The 14,297-nt window shown below is 47.8% G+C and overlaps 1 protein-coding gene across 1 annotated transcript in view; it reads left to right on the forward strand.

Moving 5' to 3' along the window:
• PLEKHO2 (pleckstrin homology domain containing O2) overlaps window positions 1-13,283 on the forward strand; it is a 29,556-nt gene extending 16,273 nt beyond the window's left edge. Inside the window, exons 4-6 of the mRNA XM_087744927.1 lie at window positions 3,322-3,426; window positions 5,967-6,065; window positions 8,535-13,283. Of these exons, the coding sequence (XP_087601053.1) occupies window positions 3,322-3,426; window positions 5,967-6,065; window positions 8,535-9,773 (1,443 nt within the window). The 3' untranslated portion in view covers window positions 9,774-13,283. The remainder of the gene's footprint in view (window positions 1-3,321; window positions 3,427-5,966; window positions 6,066-8,534) is intronic.
• Window positions 13,284-14,297: the final 1,014 nt, after the last annotated feature.

The raw sequence follows: 14,297 nt of genomic DNA on the forward strand, positions 1-14,297 counted from the left end.
GCAAATGTGCCTGCTGCCCTCTTAGATTTGGTGTCACTGACTGTCTACCTTAAATTGCTGCTGGGGAACAGACCTTGCTTAACATTTTGTGGGGAGTATTCATCTTCAGGTGCATCCTCTAATATCTGCGAATACTCAAATGAGTAAAAATACAGACAAGATAAATTCACTTGTTTCTTGTTTGTAGAGGACCTGGGGGTCTCAGATTAGTGTACAGAGCTCCAGTGGCAGGCAGGACTGAGACCAACTCCTCCAGCTCCTTCCTGCCTCTTCTCCGCAGCCGTCTGCTTTATAGAGAGCATCCCCCCTGCTCTGGGTTAGCCTCTTCTCCCCAGTGCTGTGGCCAAGGACATGAGCCACAGATGGATGCAGAAAGGGACTGAAAAGCAATGAAGAGACTCTGGCTGGCAGCATCCTGAGCACCCGCCTCAGAGCCCCAGCAGCACGACACTTCCTTGGTGTCTGTGGATATCATTCTAAAAAGGAGAAAAAAGTTTTCAAAGATAACTGGGTGTACTGGGAGGAACCTGCTGCGAGCCTCAAGGCTGCCCCTCTGTGTCGCAGCCCCAGGGACTTGTGCAAGCGGAGAGCAGGGCTGCAGCGGCATGAGTTTGGCATTGCCCACACTGCCCCATTGCAGGGAGCAGGGTCCCACGCAGAGTTCTGCTCGTCCTCCCTTGCCCAGCCCATCGGGAAACTGGAGACCTCTTTCTGCTGATGCCTTGGGAGCATCTTTCCATGAGTCCCTTTCCCCCACCATCCGTTGTGTCTGCGTTTGGTGGCCGCGGCGGTTGGTCAGCGTTACACTGTGCGGTGGAGGGTTGCCTGCCAGAGGGACATCTCAGCTTCTTATTAATGACGAACCATCCCCGCGAGCCTTCGCTGTGCCCTGCTGCAGGGTTGCTGACACCAGCGCTTAGTCACAGTCCCAGCTCTGGGAGGCCAGAGGCTTTTGTTGAGAATGAGGCACAGAAAGTGGCATTAGGAGAGGAAGCTTGAAGTGAGGCAGGAATCCTTCCCTTGAACAACATGTACGGAGATTTCTAAACCCTGGTGCAGGCTGCCAGGTCTTTGCCAGGCAGTGCAGCAGCTCAGCTGCTCACAAGTAGAGCTTTCTCATAAGCTTTTATAATCACAAAGCTTTGGGGCAAAATCGTTTCCAAACAAAAAAAAGTTTTTAAGCACACACAAAACCAGGCCTGCTTGGACTAAAACAAAATCTGGCTGTTGCTCTGGTTTGGAGCCTTGCCTTCCCCTAGGTTTCCTGGTTAGCGTGGCCCTTCTGCACCCCAGACAAAGAGCTCTTTTTGCAGCGGGCTGGGGTTCAGGCCCTAACCTCTCCTCTGAGCTCTCAGGAAGACATGTGGTCCCATCACCTTATATGCAAACTAACGGAACAAATAATCTTTCCCCAAATTGTTTCTTAACTCCTTGCTTGCCATGCTGGCTGTGAGGGTTTGGCACTTTGTCGCTGTGATGTGCAGAGGTAAAACCATGGCACTGAAGCGAGGAATAAATGCAGAAGGGAAGGGCAGTTGGTTTCTAGCTAAACAGCAGGACTGGGTGTAAGGAGATCAGGTTTTACTGCTTCAGTCTTTAGTTCTGCAGAATTTCTGATGCTACCATCAGAAGTTGCTGAGACCCAAAACAGTTGCAGCTTTGTTGTGCCATAAACAAAACAGAGAGCTGCTAAGAGCATTTGACTGTCAGTCACCATTAGCTTCATTACCCTCATTTTATATAGTCCCTGCTTTTTATAGACATGGCTGTGATTTCACAATGTGGGGCCTCATTTACAAAAAGGCCGGGACTACAACTGCTCTTGAAGGCAATGGGAAGGTGCAGAATACCTATAGCATGTTAAATACCCGAAAAACTATTCCAGACAAGACCCTGCTAGTATATGTTTTGGATGAGCCTCTCTGTATTTCACCTCCCCACCTGCAAGAGGTGGATAATTTCAGTTGCTCTGAAAAGTAATTTGTGGAGCCCCCAGATATTGTAGTGATAAGCAGCAAAGAGAAGATTGTTGGAGGAACCAGTAATTCTGTTTTCGGGGCAGGGCTTGAGCAGAGTGCCACCAATAAGACATATTGACCCACGAGGATAAAACACACGATGGGATAGCTCAGTAAGCAGTGCCGCCCCTGTCATTAGGGATGGTGCTAGGAGGAACATGCACAGCAGGCTGAGTTAGGATGGCCCCGGCCACATTGGGATTGTCTAATTTTTAAGTGCTTGATTTTGCAACTTTGATGATGTTCGTTAGCGCAAGAGCATTTCTGTGTGCCTGTGCAGTGCGGATTAGGGCACCGCATGGAGCTGTTTGGATCCAAGCCAGTCTGCCATAGAGCCACCTGTACCGTGAAGATGATATTTCTCTCACCTGAAGTGTACTTTCGGGCAAAGCTACATAATATCGGTGAGGCGCTCAGAGAGCACAGCAGTGAAATAAATAACACCCCACCTATTGTTCCTGATGCGGTCAAGAAGAGATTCGAAACACTGAGCACAGCCATGGGACTGCCCTGGAGGAAGGGCAGAGCTGGTGGAAGGGAGGACAGGCCGTACAATCACCCATCGCTCCCTCCTTATTTGTGTGGCCTGTGCTTCTTGCCAGCTCCCTCTTGTATGGCCAGTTCTTCCCTTCTTAGGACAGCTGTTCAAACCCCAGAAAGCGTATGTTTGTAGCATTCACTGCTGTATTTCTTCATTTGCAAACAGAAGAAGAATAGGGTTAATTTTTTCACTTACGTTGCCCTTATGCCTCATCACATCCCTGCTCAGCTGAATCGGGGTGAGCACAGCCAAGGTCAGAGCCCCAGATTCCCATATCAGTTCTGCTCTGCAGAGCCACAGGAACAGGGAAGCAGGCAGAGCCCGCTGCATGCAGCCTTCCCATTGCTTGCAGCCTGGGGGGAAGTTGGAGATAAAATACTTTATTGCATCTGAACCAGCACAAAATGACTTGGACTTTCAATCTGACTCTCTATACAGTGTGACCATTCGCTGTACAACTTGCTGCTGCTCTAAGAGCTATTCCGAGCATTTTGCAGAAGGAAGAAACTCTTACTTTCTTACTACTTTAGTTACTAGTTGCAAAAATAAAACTACAGCACCAAGCTGTTCAGCATAACAAAATCCTGTTCATGGGAGCTATGAAGTGAAGTGCTTGCCAAAGCGCAAAGGAATCTGTAGTTTAAACACAGGCTGGAACTGGATGTTATATAGAAACTGAAGTGACACACAGAGAGCAGAGAGGTACCTCTCTGTTCCTGGCAAGGAATGCTTAGGCAAAAAATTGTCTCTCTGCTCTTGCAGGTTCATGATATCAAATTTCAAGCTCCAACTTTGGAAGAAAAGGAATCGTGGATAAAAGCTCTTAATGAAGGGATCAATAGAGGCAAAAACAAAGTATTTGATGAGGTAAGAGGAAGTGTTTTCAAACTCCTATATTTCTGTGTCTGTTCTCATCCACTACTTTTTTAGCTAAAAGCAGAACTTGCCTGAGCCCCTTTGCTCCCTGTCCTTCCTGCATGCCAGCCATGGTTGAAGGAAAGATGGTATTGAAGGCAAACCAGGTCGCATCCCCGCAGGCTGGGAGCTTTTAGCCGCTTCAGTTCCCAGCCCAAGAAGGCAGAACATGTAGAGAGCTGTTTGCACCATCCTACGTCTTGCTGCTTTTCCCTTTCTTCTGGCTGGGGTTCGATGCAGGGAGGCAGGGGCAGCTAGCTGAGTAGACAGTGTGCCGGAGGGATGGTCTGTGCTGCTAAGAGCTAACATCTCATCAGGAGGCCCATGGGACACAAGAGCTCACCAAAGTCAGTGTGAGATGGTCTGCTGGCTTCAGTGGGTTTGGGATCAGTGAATGCAGGGGTGTTCCCCTCTCCCGGTGGAAGCGGCTGGTGCAGAGAAGCAGCTGCAGCGCCGAGTTGTGTCGAGCTGGGGCTGCAGCCTGGAGCGACCTGTCTTCCCCACGCTGCCATGATCCTCAGCACCAAGCACCCTGGAAATGGAAGTATTTGGTTAGGACATAGCCCAGTCTTCAAAACTGGAAAAATGTGAAGTGACTCAGTCTACCAGCTATTCCGCCTGCAGTCTGGAGAGAAGTCTGGTGGAAAGTTACTCCATGGCCCCGGCCAAACCTGCCTGCCTCTCAGCTGGCCCCGACACACCTGCAATCCCAAATTCTCCAGGGATGAAAATTGCACATCCTAGAGCCTGACTAACCTTACCTTGTTCCCTGTTAGCTAATTCCTTGTTAGCTCCCTGAACTAAACCAAAGGAGCAGTATCTATTCTGCAGTTGTTTCAGTAACTGAAAGGAAGTGCACAAAACCACCATCACGGGAATGACTCAAGAAGAAACAGGCAGAGGAACGAGGGGACGAAGCAATCGGCAAGATCTGTTTAGCAAAGGAAACCAAAGCAATGAGTAAAAATTTTGAGAAAAGGGCTAAGCGCTGCAGGGATGGTGCTAGAGATGTGAACTCTGAGAGCTTGGGCTTTGCTTTTATTCAGCAGAGGGCAAAAGCAGGAGGAGAGGCTGGAAGATGCTCCTTTTTTGCCAAGGCAAATGGCACTCAGTGTCAGGTTTTTGCTGGTAGTGGGGTGTAGCGGTTCTTCGGGCCCTTGGACCAAGTGGGAAGCGGCACATGGAATTAAAAGGACCAGCTGGGACCAGCAGCAGCCTGAGAAGATAAAACCCACCAGCAGAGAGCTTAGCAGCGAGGTCTGCCCTCACGTTTCAGCGGGTGGGAGATGGGATGTCCTGTAATGCAATGCTGCTCAGCCCTTGCTGAAGTGACCCTGAGGTGGCTTGGAGCTGCCTGGAGGTGGGCAGTGAGCTCTGCACACCCCCTCGGCAGCACAGCAAGGTGGGATCTCAGGTCACCTCCCTGCCCCATGGCCCGGGGTTATCCTCTTTGTGAGGACCTGGGTTCTCAGAGGGAGCCAGCCTCTAATTCTCATTCATTCCAGTAAGGATCAGACCTCAGATTTAAAGTGTTTCCGCACAGGCCAGGCACAGGCTAACAGGTCAAGCCCTCAGCTGGCTTGGATTAGCTGTTCTCCCCTGAAAGAGCTGTAAAACCACTCTGCCATATCAGCCAGGGATTGGGACCCATTTTTCCCTTTAAATCCCTATTTCACCCTTGCCAGCTTTCCTATTGTACAAACTTGTAGCCAGCGAACCAAGGACACGCTGACGTTTCACCATCCCCGGTCACTGGTGCTGCCCCTCTGCATGGAGCAGACTCCAGCCCTCAGCCATCTCAGCACGGGTGGGTGGGCGATCACAGAGCCAGCACAGAGAAATACCTGCCAGGGGGCTGGGACCTCCCTCCCCTCATGTGGAAGGCCTTGGATTTCTCATCTGATTCCAGGAAATAAATGTGTTAATTCAGCTAGAGTTGCAATTAATCCAGGTCACTGCTCACACCTTCTCTTCAGCATCCTGCAGCCATTAGAGCTGTAGAAGGGAAGGTCTGTAACGAAGCGCTGCTGATACAGTTCACAGTCAGGTCACGGTTATTAATGAGCTTTCACCTCTAAGATGGCAACAGCAATTTCGGCGCTGTGCTCTGCCACATGCAGGAGCCGGTCCAAGACCAGGCTGCAGCGAGGACAGCAAAGCTGCTTTGTGTCCTTCCTTCCCTGCCCGTTAGGTAGGGGGGAGGTTAGCCATCGCAAACATCTGAAGGTTGGATGCTTTGCTTTGGAGAGTCTTTAGATAAACACGGCTCAGTATAGGACAGATACCTTAAATATCTATCGCATACAGCAGGGCTTTGCGTGCAGGCTGTAACTAAGGTCTGAGGCAAAGACTGTAGTGGTGAAATATCCAAAACCCTCCTGCATCCAAATGCTCTGTCTCTTCATGTGTGACAGTGAGAACTTTATAGACATGTCTTGAGAAATTAATGACCCTCTGACTTTTTTCTTTCCCTCCTCTTCTCCCTTTTAAAGGTGAAAGTAGACGAGAGCCTTTCCTTGGACCACGTAACTCGGGACAGAGTGAAAATGACCCACGGACGCAGGCCACCCACGAGAAGTCACCTAAAGGAGGTAAGTGCACCCTCCTGGGGTGAGCCATCTCCCCAGTTGGGATCACCAAGAGCTGCTCCTTCCACTTGGGTACGAAACCACAGGGAAAGCCCCAGAAACAGAGAGCCCAGAGAAAGCTGACGAGGGAAACAGCTTCCTTTGGGAAAAACACCGCCAGCACCTCTCTAACGAAGCTCCAGGTTCCTATAGATCTGTAGTTGCTGCAACACGTTACGATATATTTAGCTTTCCATAACTCACGAGCTGCTTCACCGTCTGGTGAGAGCCATTATAGTTTCACTTTAATCACAAGAGACTGAAGCTCCTATATTTATTTTCTAAGTGATGATTTTGTAACCACAGTGGTCTAAAGGTAGAACGGCATGGTCTGTGGGGAGAAGCTGTATTTTTTATTAAGCTAACTGGAAAAAGCAGACGAGCTTTCAAGCCTACAAGCCCTTCCTTAGGTCTGAAACAGAATACGTTATTCTCCCAGGCAGTTTTATGGACTAGCCTGTCTACTCTTAACTGATTTTCTGGATCTGTCACTTAAAAAAAAAAAAAAAAGGAAGAAAAACCACCACAAAATAAACCTGCAGTTCACTTCTATGGGAGAGGTTCTTACTAATGTTTGATTCCTGTGATTTATGAAAAAGTTGCCACAGATTGATATTTTAGCAGAACATTAATCTCAACCAAGGAAGGTTCTTAAATCAAACCTTTTTTCTTCAAATTTCCAAGACTCTGACTTATGTGTCTGCACAGCGCTCAGATGACCCTCATGCAGAAAATGAGATGCCCCGAGACTTTTTACTTTGCATAGAAATGAAGGAAGAGTGTCTCTTCCAGAGAAATGCATGAGAATGAATCATAGATTCCCATCCACTCCTCCAGAAAACCGCAGAAGAAAACATGACAAAAGTCACAGCAGCAATGAAGTGTGGATTCTCGGTTGCCCAGTACGGGTTCAGGAAGGTAGGAAGCCCTTCCCGAGGCACTGAAAAGATCTCTCTCCCCTACTCTGCTCACTAAATTCACAAGATGCCTCTGAGGTTAATACCTGTAAGACCTCTCACCTTCAGCCCAATTCAGGGGAAACTGGCTTACAAATTCAGAAGCAGGAATGAGGGGAAAGGGAAGGGCTAGAGCCTGCAGAAAGATGTGTATCACGGCTGCTGGCTGCAGGATCGTGAAGGAAATGGGATGAACGATGATTTTCAGTGTCAAAGCAGCCAGGTGAGGACAGGTCAGGGCCAAGCTGCCAGGATGCAGCTTGCCTCCGTCTCTCTGATGGGCTGGAAAGGCAAAGAGAGACTTTAACTAAACTCCCTGCATTGCGGGAACCTGGCCCTGGCTGCAGCTATGCCTTCGTGTGTTTTGGATTCCCTCACACAGGAACTGTCACCGCATTTCTCCCTCTGGGCCACTGAGCTTACACACTGCAATGTCTTTACTAAGTCCATCCTTTTTTAGGACTCCCCCCTCCTACTAGAGTGATTTGCACACAGCCTGGGGTTTGAAGGAGGTTTAACCAGCTGAGGCTTGGCCCTGGTAAGACAGGGATGACATCAGGTTGGAGGACGCAAGCAGAAGGCAACGGTATTACAATAGTATCCCTGGCCGAGCAATCTAAAGATCAGCTTGGTTTATATGTTCAAGTAAAAATATGACAGTCCCAGAAGCAGAAAGCAGGTGTGCTTTGGGTAGGTATGTTATAAATGAAGGGGGGGTAGAGGGATCCAGCTATAAAGAATTAAAATATGGCAGAGCTGACTGCTTAGCACCGACAGGAAAACCAAGAAATAAGGTTATTGTGGAACAGGCTTTGAGACGTTCTTCTCAAAGGAAGTAGTAAAATAAGTGCTGTGCTTTTGTCCTAATTCGTGACTGCTTATGGTTATTGGCTTTGATATTCTCCTGCAAGTTGCTGCACTATCAGGCAGAAAATAACTCGGCAGAAAATAACTCAGCAGAAAATAACACAGAATGTGTTGGTCTGGGGAAAAAGTGGGGCTTTGCAGGGGGGTGGAAGTGCTTCACTCGATGCATTCAAGATTTGCTGCAATGTACGTGACTTGACCCAACTTTCTTCTTTGTTGGGTGAAATGTATGGGACTCGTGATTATCAGAGCTCATTAAATTTCAGCACAGCGGATCACCTTGGGTTTCACTTACCAGATTAATGCTGGTAGAGCTGACTGCTGCTGTTAGAGGGTAGCACAGGGCGATGCTGCACGGAAGCAAAGCGAGCTCCATAGATTGCCCTTGAGCTCTAGAAAGAGCTGCTCTTAAGAGCACCATTTTTGTTATCAGTCAGATTCTTCGTGCAGTTTAGACAGATGTAAGTATAAATGGGGTGGATGTGTGAAGCAGCAACCCCTTGCTTGCCATGCTGGTTGTGAGGGTCTAGCACTTTAACTTGAAGTTAAAGGATGGAGCACAGGATTGGTGATGGGATAGATATTGAAAAAGTTCTCTCTTGTATTTCAGGCTGCCAAATCTACATCAGATGGTATCCTGCGGCTAGATCTGGATATAGTAGACAACAGACCGCCAAACCTTGATTCCACTATCAGCGAAAGTGACAATGCGCCACCTCAGAAAGAAACTCCAAAGCCACCTATGCCACCTACAAAACCCACTGGCACAAAAGAAAACCAAGATGCAGAGAACAATGTTCCTAACCAGGAGCATAAAAAACCTCTGTCTCCTCCGTTGCCTCCAGATAAGAAGCTTAAGGAAGGCCTAGCATCAAAGGACAATGTAAATGCCAAGGAAGAGGACTCTGTAAGCCCAGAGGAGAATGTAGAAGCATCCCAAGCACCAAGTGAGGAGAACAGAGAGAACCTCATTGAGGTCAGCAACCGGGGCATAGCAAAAGCTCCGATTCCTCTTCCTAAGAGCGTGCCAGACAAGCTAAAAGTAGCTTGGGACCAACCAGTCCCTGAGCCTAAAAACACAGAAGACTTGAAATCATCAGAAGGTAGTAGCAAAGACAACCTTGCTGAGATTGCCGCTGCAGATGTTACAAAGCCTCCTGTTCCTCCTAAAATTCTGTCAGAAAAAATGCTAGCCACAATGAACTCCAGCCATGGTGACCTGGAAGCTGGGGTTTTGGAAGACCTGGAGTCGGGCAGCTCCAAGCCCCCGGTGAACGGGATCTCAGCCAGCGAGGCAGCAGAGTCCACATCCCCAGCAGTTGAAACTGAAGAAGGAAATGGGAGAACCTCTGCCGAGAAGGAACAGCAAACTTCAGCAGAAGAGACAGAGACTTCCTTAGCTACAGAGACAGGCCATGAGAGTGTAAAAGCAGCTATTGAGAAGACAACGTCTGTAGAAAGCACTTCAGGTCTCAAACTTCGCAGTTCTTCTCTGGGAGACTTGCTGTCTGATTCCAAAAATACACAGAGAGCACTTCCAGACCAAGGTTTCCCCAAGAATGCCCGTCACTGCTTAGCTAAAATGGAGGAGAAAGTTGCTAATGAAAGGGAAAAGACAGAAAAACTTCTGCAGAAGGTTTTACGTGAAGGGTTGGAACAGGCCCAGGAGGGGAATGGACCCCCAGTGATGGCAGAGACATTGCTCAATGAGGCCGTAGAACAACTTCGGCAAGCTACACAAGTTTTGCAAGAAATTAAAGGTCTTGGAGAACTGAAAAAAGAAGCAACACAGAAACAGAAAGACAAGCAAAAGGATCTAGTGACTCTTTATAGGAGAAGTGCTCCCTGACATACTCTTCAAAGAGACTTCTTTCTCAAAATGAAAGCTAAACATTTGCCATTTATGATTCGTACCATTGCTCGGCCAGTGTTTAAAAGGTGGTGTTTTGCTGTGCACGCACCATGTTTATGGGACAGAATTGAGCTTTCAGTTATAGCATCTTTCTCTCTTTCTTCATGCTGTACATACCAGTCCGGTTCTAATCCTCTTAGCACAGCAGAAGGTTACAGGACATTGAATGGTTTCGAAAATGTGAAGGCTCTTGAAGGACTCTGTCCAAAGTCCTTTCAATGGATCAGGCCTTAAAAATTACTGGTAATCAAACCAAGCCAGATTTTTGAAAGGAGCAGAATGGCTATTCTAGCAAAAGCCCCTGTCTGTCTGTATTTACAGACAAGCAGATACCAGATTACACTGGCACCTATCTGGTTTTCCCAGTTAAATCATTTAAGGATAAATGTAGTCAATGTTTTATTCACTTGCTGGCAAGGTTTCCCAGACCACCTGGCCCAGTGGCATCTAGGAATGTAAAGATAAATGGTTTAGTCTTCTCCAAAGGTACTCATAAAACCACATCCACAGTTCAAAAGTGACCTCACACAGAGGCAAACAAAACCGGCCAACTCCTGACTACAAGTAGTGCCCTCGGATCTGGAGCAGCTGGAGGAAAGCGCTCTTCTGAGCCTGGCTGCGCAGAGCTTTAGGTGTGCTAAGCACAGCATAAGTGAACGCACGTCTCAATGCGTCATTGCCAGGCAAGTATTAATTGTTCCTGCTCCATTAATAGGGAAACTGAGGCAAAGAGCAGGCTACGTTTGACCTTTGAAGGAGTGTCCTCTAGCACACAACACACTGATTATTGAGGACCATACCTATCTGGTAACTCTGAATCCCCTCATCATCTTTGCGAACAATTAGCCAGGCATTTGGAGAAGTTGTGTCCAGGAGATCCCCGGGAGCTTCCTAGGAGAGCTGGCATTAAGAAGCTTTAGTGATGTGTGTTCCCTTAGCTGTAGGCTCGCTCTCTGTCTTGTCTTGAGATGTGAACTGACAGGAGCATGCACATCAGGCAGCGGGGCTGGATGAGATCCCTCTTCCTATTTAACACATCTCTACCTGCTGTGTCCTGGCTAGCCTGAGAGCCATGGTTTGGCACAGATGTCTGTAATCGGAGTACAAGGAGGGAAAGGTATTTTGCACACACAACTTTGGGGCTAGTCCCAGTGGCTTAAGTATATTAAGAGAAAAATGCATTGCTACAGAAGGGTCTGAGGAAGGCACTGCAGAAGGCTCCGGCACAATTCCCACAGCTTCCCTGCCCACCTGCTGAAAGCAACCACAGTTCCCGTGGTCTTTAGTGATTACAGCTGTGATAAAATCATGTCTTCGCACCGCTGCTGTCTAGCCCTGTACCTGAGCTGCGTCCCCTCCCCTATTCTCTATAGTTGCTCTGAGGAGAATCGTCTGACAGCCCAAGGGGCTTCTCCTTTGCTTGAGCCAGACTCTGGAAGCACGGAGAAGGGCAATCTTTCCAGTCTGGTTTTAAGGAGTGACATGCTAGCTAAGCTCTTTTCTCTCGTTTGACAGCACTGCCCTCTTAGCTCGCCCACTTCTTTTTCTTCTGTTCTTTCTTTTATAATTTCCCAGGTTCCACAAGGCTGCAATGGGCTGCCATCACCCCCGTAGCAGCAGCCCAGTAAAGCTTCATCTGAGCCTCTTCTTAGGCTAGACAGTGGGCACTTCAGGTCTGAGCACAGAAATGTTGGCTTTGGGCTTCCAAGTATCCCATTTTTCACCACCCAGAGCCACCAAGACAGGTAGTGCCTAGAACTGATGCTTCTGCCTCTTTTGATTAAAGCAGCCTTGGTTTCAGTGGTCTGTCCCCCTCTCAAGACAGCCATAGACATCGCATGGGAATTCACTTTTTATTCTCTCTCCTGGAAAGTTCTACACAGTCAAACACTCAGGGCTCAGGTGCCAAAAAGCTTTGCTTTGAGACAAAAAGATTCCTACGTCCTAAGCCCGCTCCCAGGCACGTAGCCTGGAGCAAACTCTGGATCTGTGTCATTTGCTGCTGTAGATTCAATGTGAACCATGGGTCTTATTTGCCTTTCCAGATATACTTAGGACAAGGGCTAATAGCACAGACAATATTCAGTGCCTATCTGCTATCTAAATGTATTTTTCTGCATGTGCACTTTTGTTTACCGAACACTGTGTGGTATGAATGTGAGCTGTCAGAACCTGGTGTGCACTGGAAGTCGAGGGACATCAGCTTCAGAGAGCAGGGAGGCTTTTGCAAGATGCAGTTCTGTAACAAGAGAGAAATGAGATGGGGAAAAAGCAGTTCACACTACCAGGAAGACACATAAACCAGGGCAAACTCTGGGTACAGGTTCAGATCCCAAAGCAGAAGCCAGTCCTAAACTCCAGGATGGGCAAATCAAAGCCTGGAACTGAAAACCAGGAGAATGAAAACTGCTTGTGGGATAGCTCAGTCCCCTAATTTATATACAGATGCTTTTGCTCTCACAGGTGTTTTCTTGTGGCAGTGTGTTCTGTGGATACCCGTCTGGCAAAGCGCTGATGAAAATACCCAGACATCCCTATCTGTTACAGCCAAACCTACAGGATGTGCTTACATTTACTGTATATTTTTATATTATATTGAATATTCTAATGAATAAATGTCTGACATTTTACTGAATACCCATCAGTAGGAATCTTAACAGATAAAAATCCCTGTATCTGTTAGGAAATGGGCAAGTTAAATCATTTTACAAGCTACAGCTAATTACTGTATTTGCTGTACTAACAGAACTTACTGGATTTGTATTATGTTGTGTAAATAGGTATAACTTAAGTGGAATCTCCGTAGCACTCAGTAACTCTACTGCTGAAAATGCTGTTAGAGACTCTTTGGTTTTAACTATTTTTTCTAATAGGGTTAGCTGTTCATCCTAAAGTGTCTAGCCCGGCCGTAAGCCTGATTCACCTGGACTTTGCAGGAAAAAATGCATCATGTTCCTTCTGCAGTTTTCCCACTTGTTCTTCTCATTCTGCTCATTAGCCAGGCCCTGTCTAGGGCTGGAAACTGCCGTCTGGGGTGTTTTTACATGCTCCTCTGAAAATGGCAGTGCTGGTCATTCAGAGACAGGATCCTGGTCTGCTCCGACCTCATACAGCATCTCCCATCTTCAGTGTACGTCCTGCCACCATGCACTTTTTAAAAAAATCTTCCTTTAAACTTACACTTAAACTTACATCTAATTTCTGGCTGCACTAAGGCTGGTCTTTTTGTGCCTGAAAACCCTCTGGGCATGGAGCACTGGGGTGTGAGTGTGTGTTTTGGGCTGTGCCACCAGGTTACATGTCTGTGACAGGAAGGAAGTGAGTTTGCAAGCAAGCAGATGTGGATGACTATCTGAAAAGCAGCTGCTGCAGCCCGTGGAAAGGCAGCACTTTGTCTCCTGCTTGTAAAGAGCTTTGACGTTTGGCAATAAAACCCCCTTTTAAATATCAGCTGTTTAAGAGCCATTTGTCCTAAAGAGGAGCAAAGAAGAGCCACCAGGAGCAGCACATTGAGGCTTTGCTCTGGAGGAGGGCGTGTTGCACAGGCTGTGGTCAGGTTGGGGCGAGCTAGACGCTGTGCTAACCACAAGCCCGGAGGAAGGAGAAGCACTGGGGGCTGCGGCCGGCACAGAGCTGGAGCTGCTGCTGCACACAGTGCATCCTGAATCATTCCTGCCTGCCAGCTTGGCTGCCCTGGCCCGAAAGCACGGCCGAGGCCAGGATCTGCTCCTGCTCCTTCTGGAAAGCAGTGGGAAGCATCCTCATCGCTGGAGAACTCACCAAGTGCAGTCTCCAGCAGTGCTGTCTGGGCTGCCCTTAACATCTTCACGTGGACTCTCTGGTGTCTACAAAAAGTTGAACTCATTCAGCAGTCGTCCCCTTGGTGGTGAGCAACACCAGAGCCTTGTTCCTCTGCTCAGATGACAGTAAGCTACAGGAAGATAAGAAGCTGGTATCCTAGTGAGGGCTTCCCCTCTGAGAGAACTGGGTAGAAACTGGTCAGTAGGTTCAAAAGTTATGAGGAAGCAGGGAAAAGAGTGCAAGTATACGTGCCATCCTATTGCACAAGCTTGGCTTCGTTTGGGTAAAAAAATCTGCTTAGCAAACCCTCTAACCCCTTGCTGGGAAGCGGGCTGTTCCTCAAAGGAATCTCCAAGACACAGGGTTGATTTCTACAGATACACTGTAGAGAAAGGCACTCTCTTCCTCTTGCACTAAGAGACGAGACAGCACATCACATTTTGGCCTTAAATTGATGTTGGTAAGGAAGGGAAGTGTCTAGCACTATGTGAAACGATTTAAAAAAACGCAAATGAAAACATGCATAGTATTGGCATATGAAACATTTGCCTGAGTGCCTTTAATTCAATGGATAGTCATGGTTACTGGTTCGAAGAGACTGCGTTATCGTGTAATCTGAAATAGAAAATGCAGGTCCTAGGTTCCTTCCAGTGATCCCAC

This window comes from Nipponia nippon, unplaced genomic scaffold (assembly GCF_047370975.1).
Source record: "Nipponia nippon isolate SJK-2023a ecotype South Korea unplaced genomic scaffold, ASM4737097v1 scaffold_9, whole genome shotgun sequence".
NCBI lineage: Eukaryota > Metazoa > Chordata > Aves > Pelecaniformes > Threskiornithidae > Nipponia > Nipponia nippon.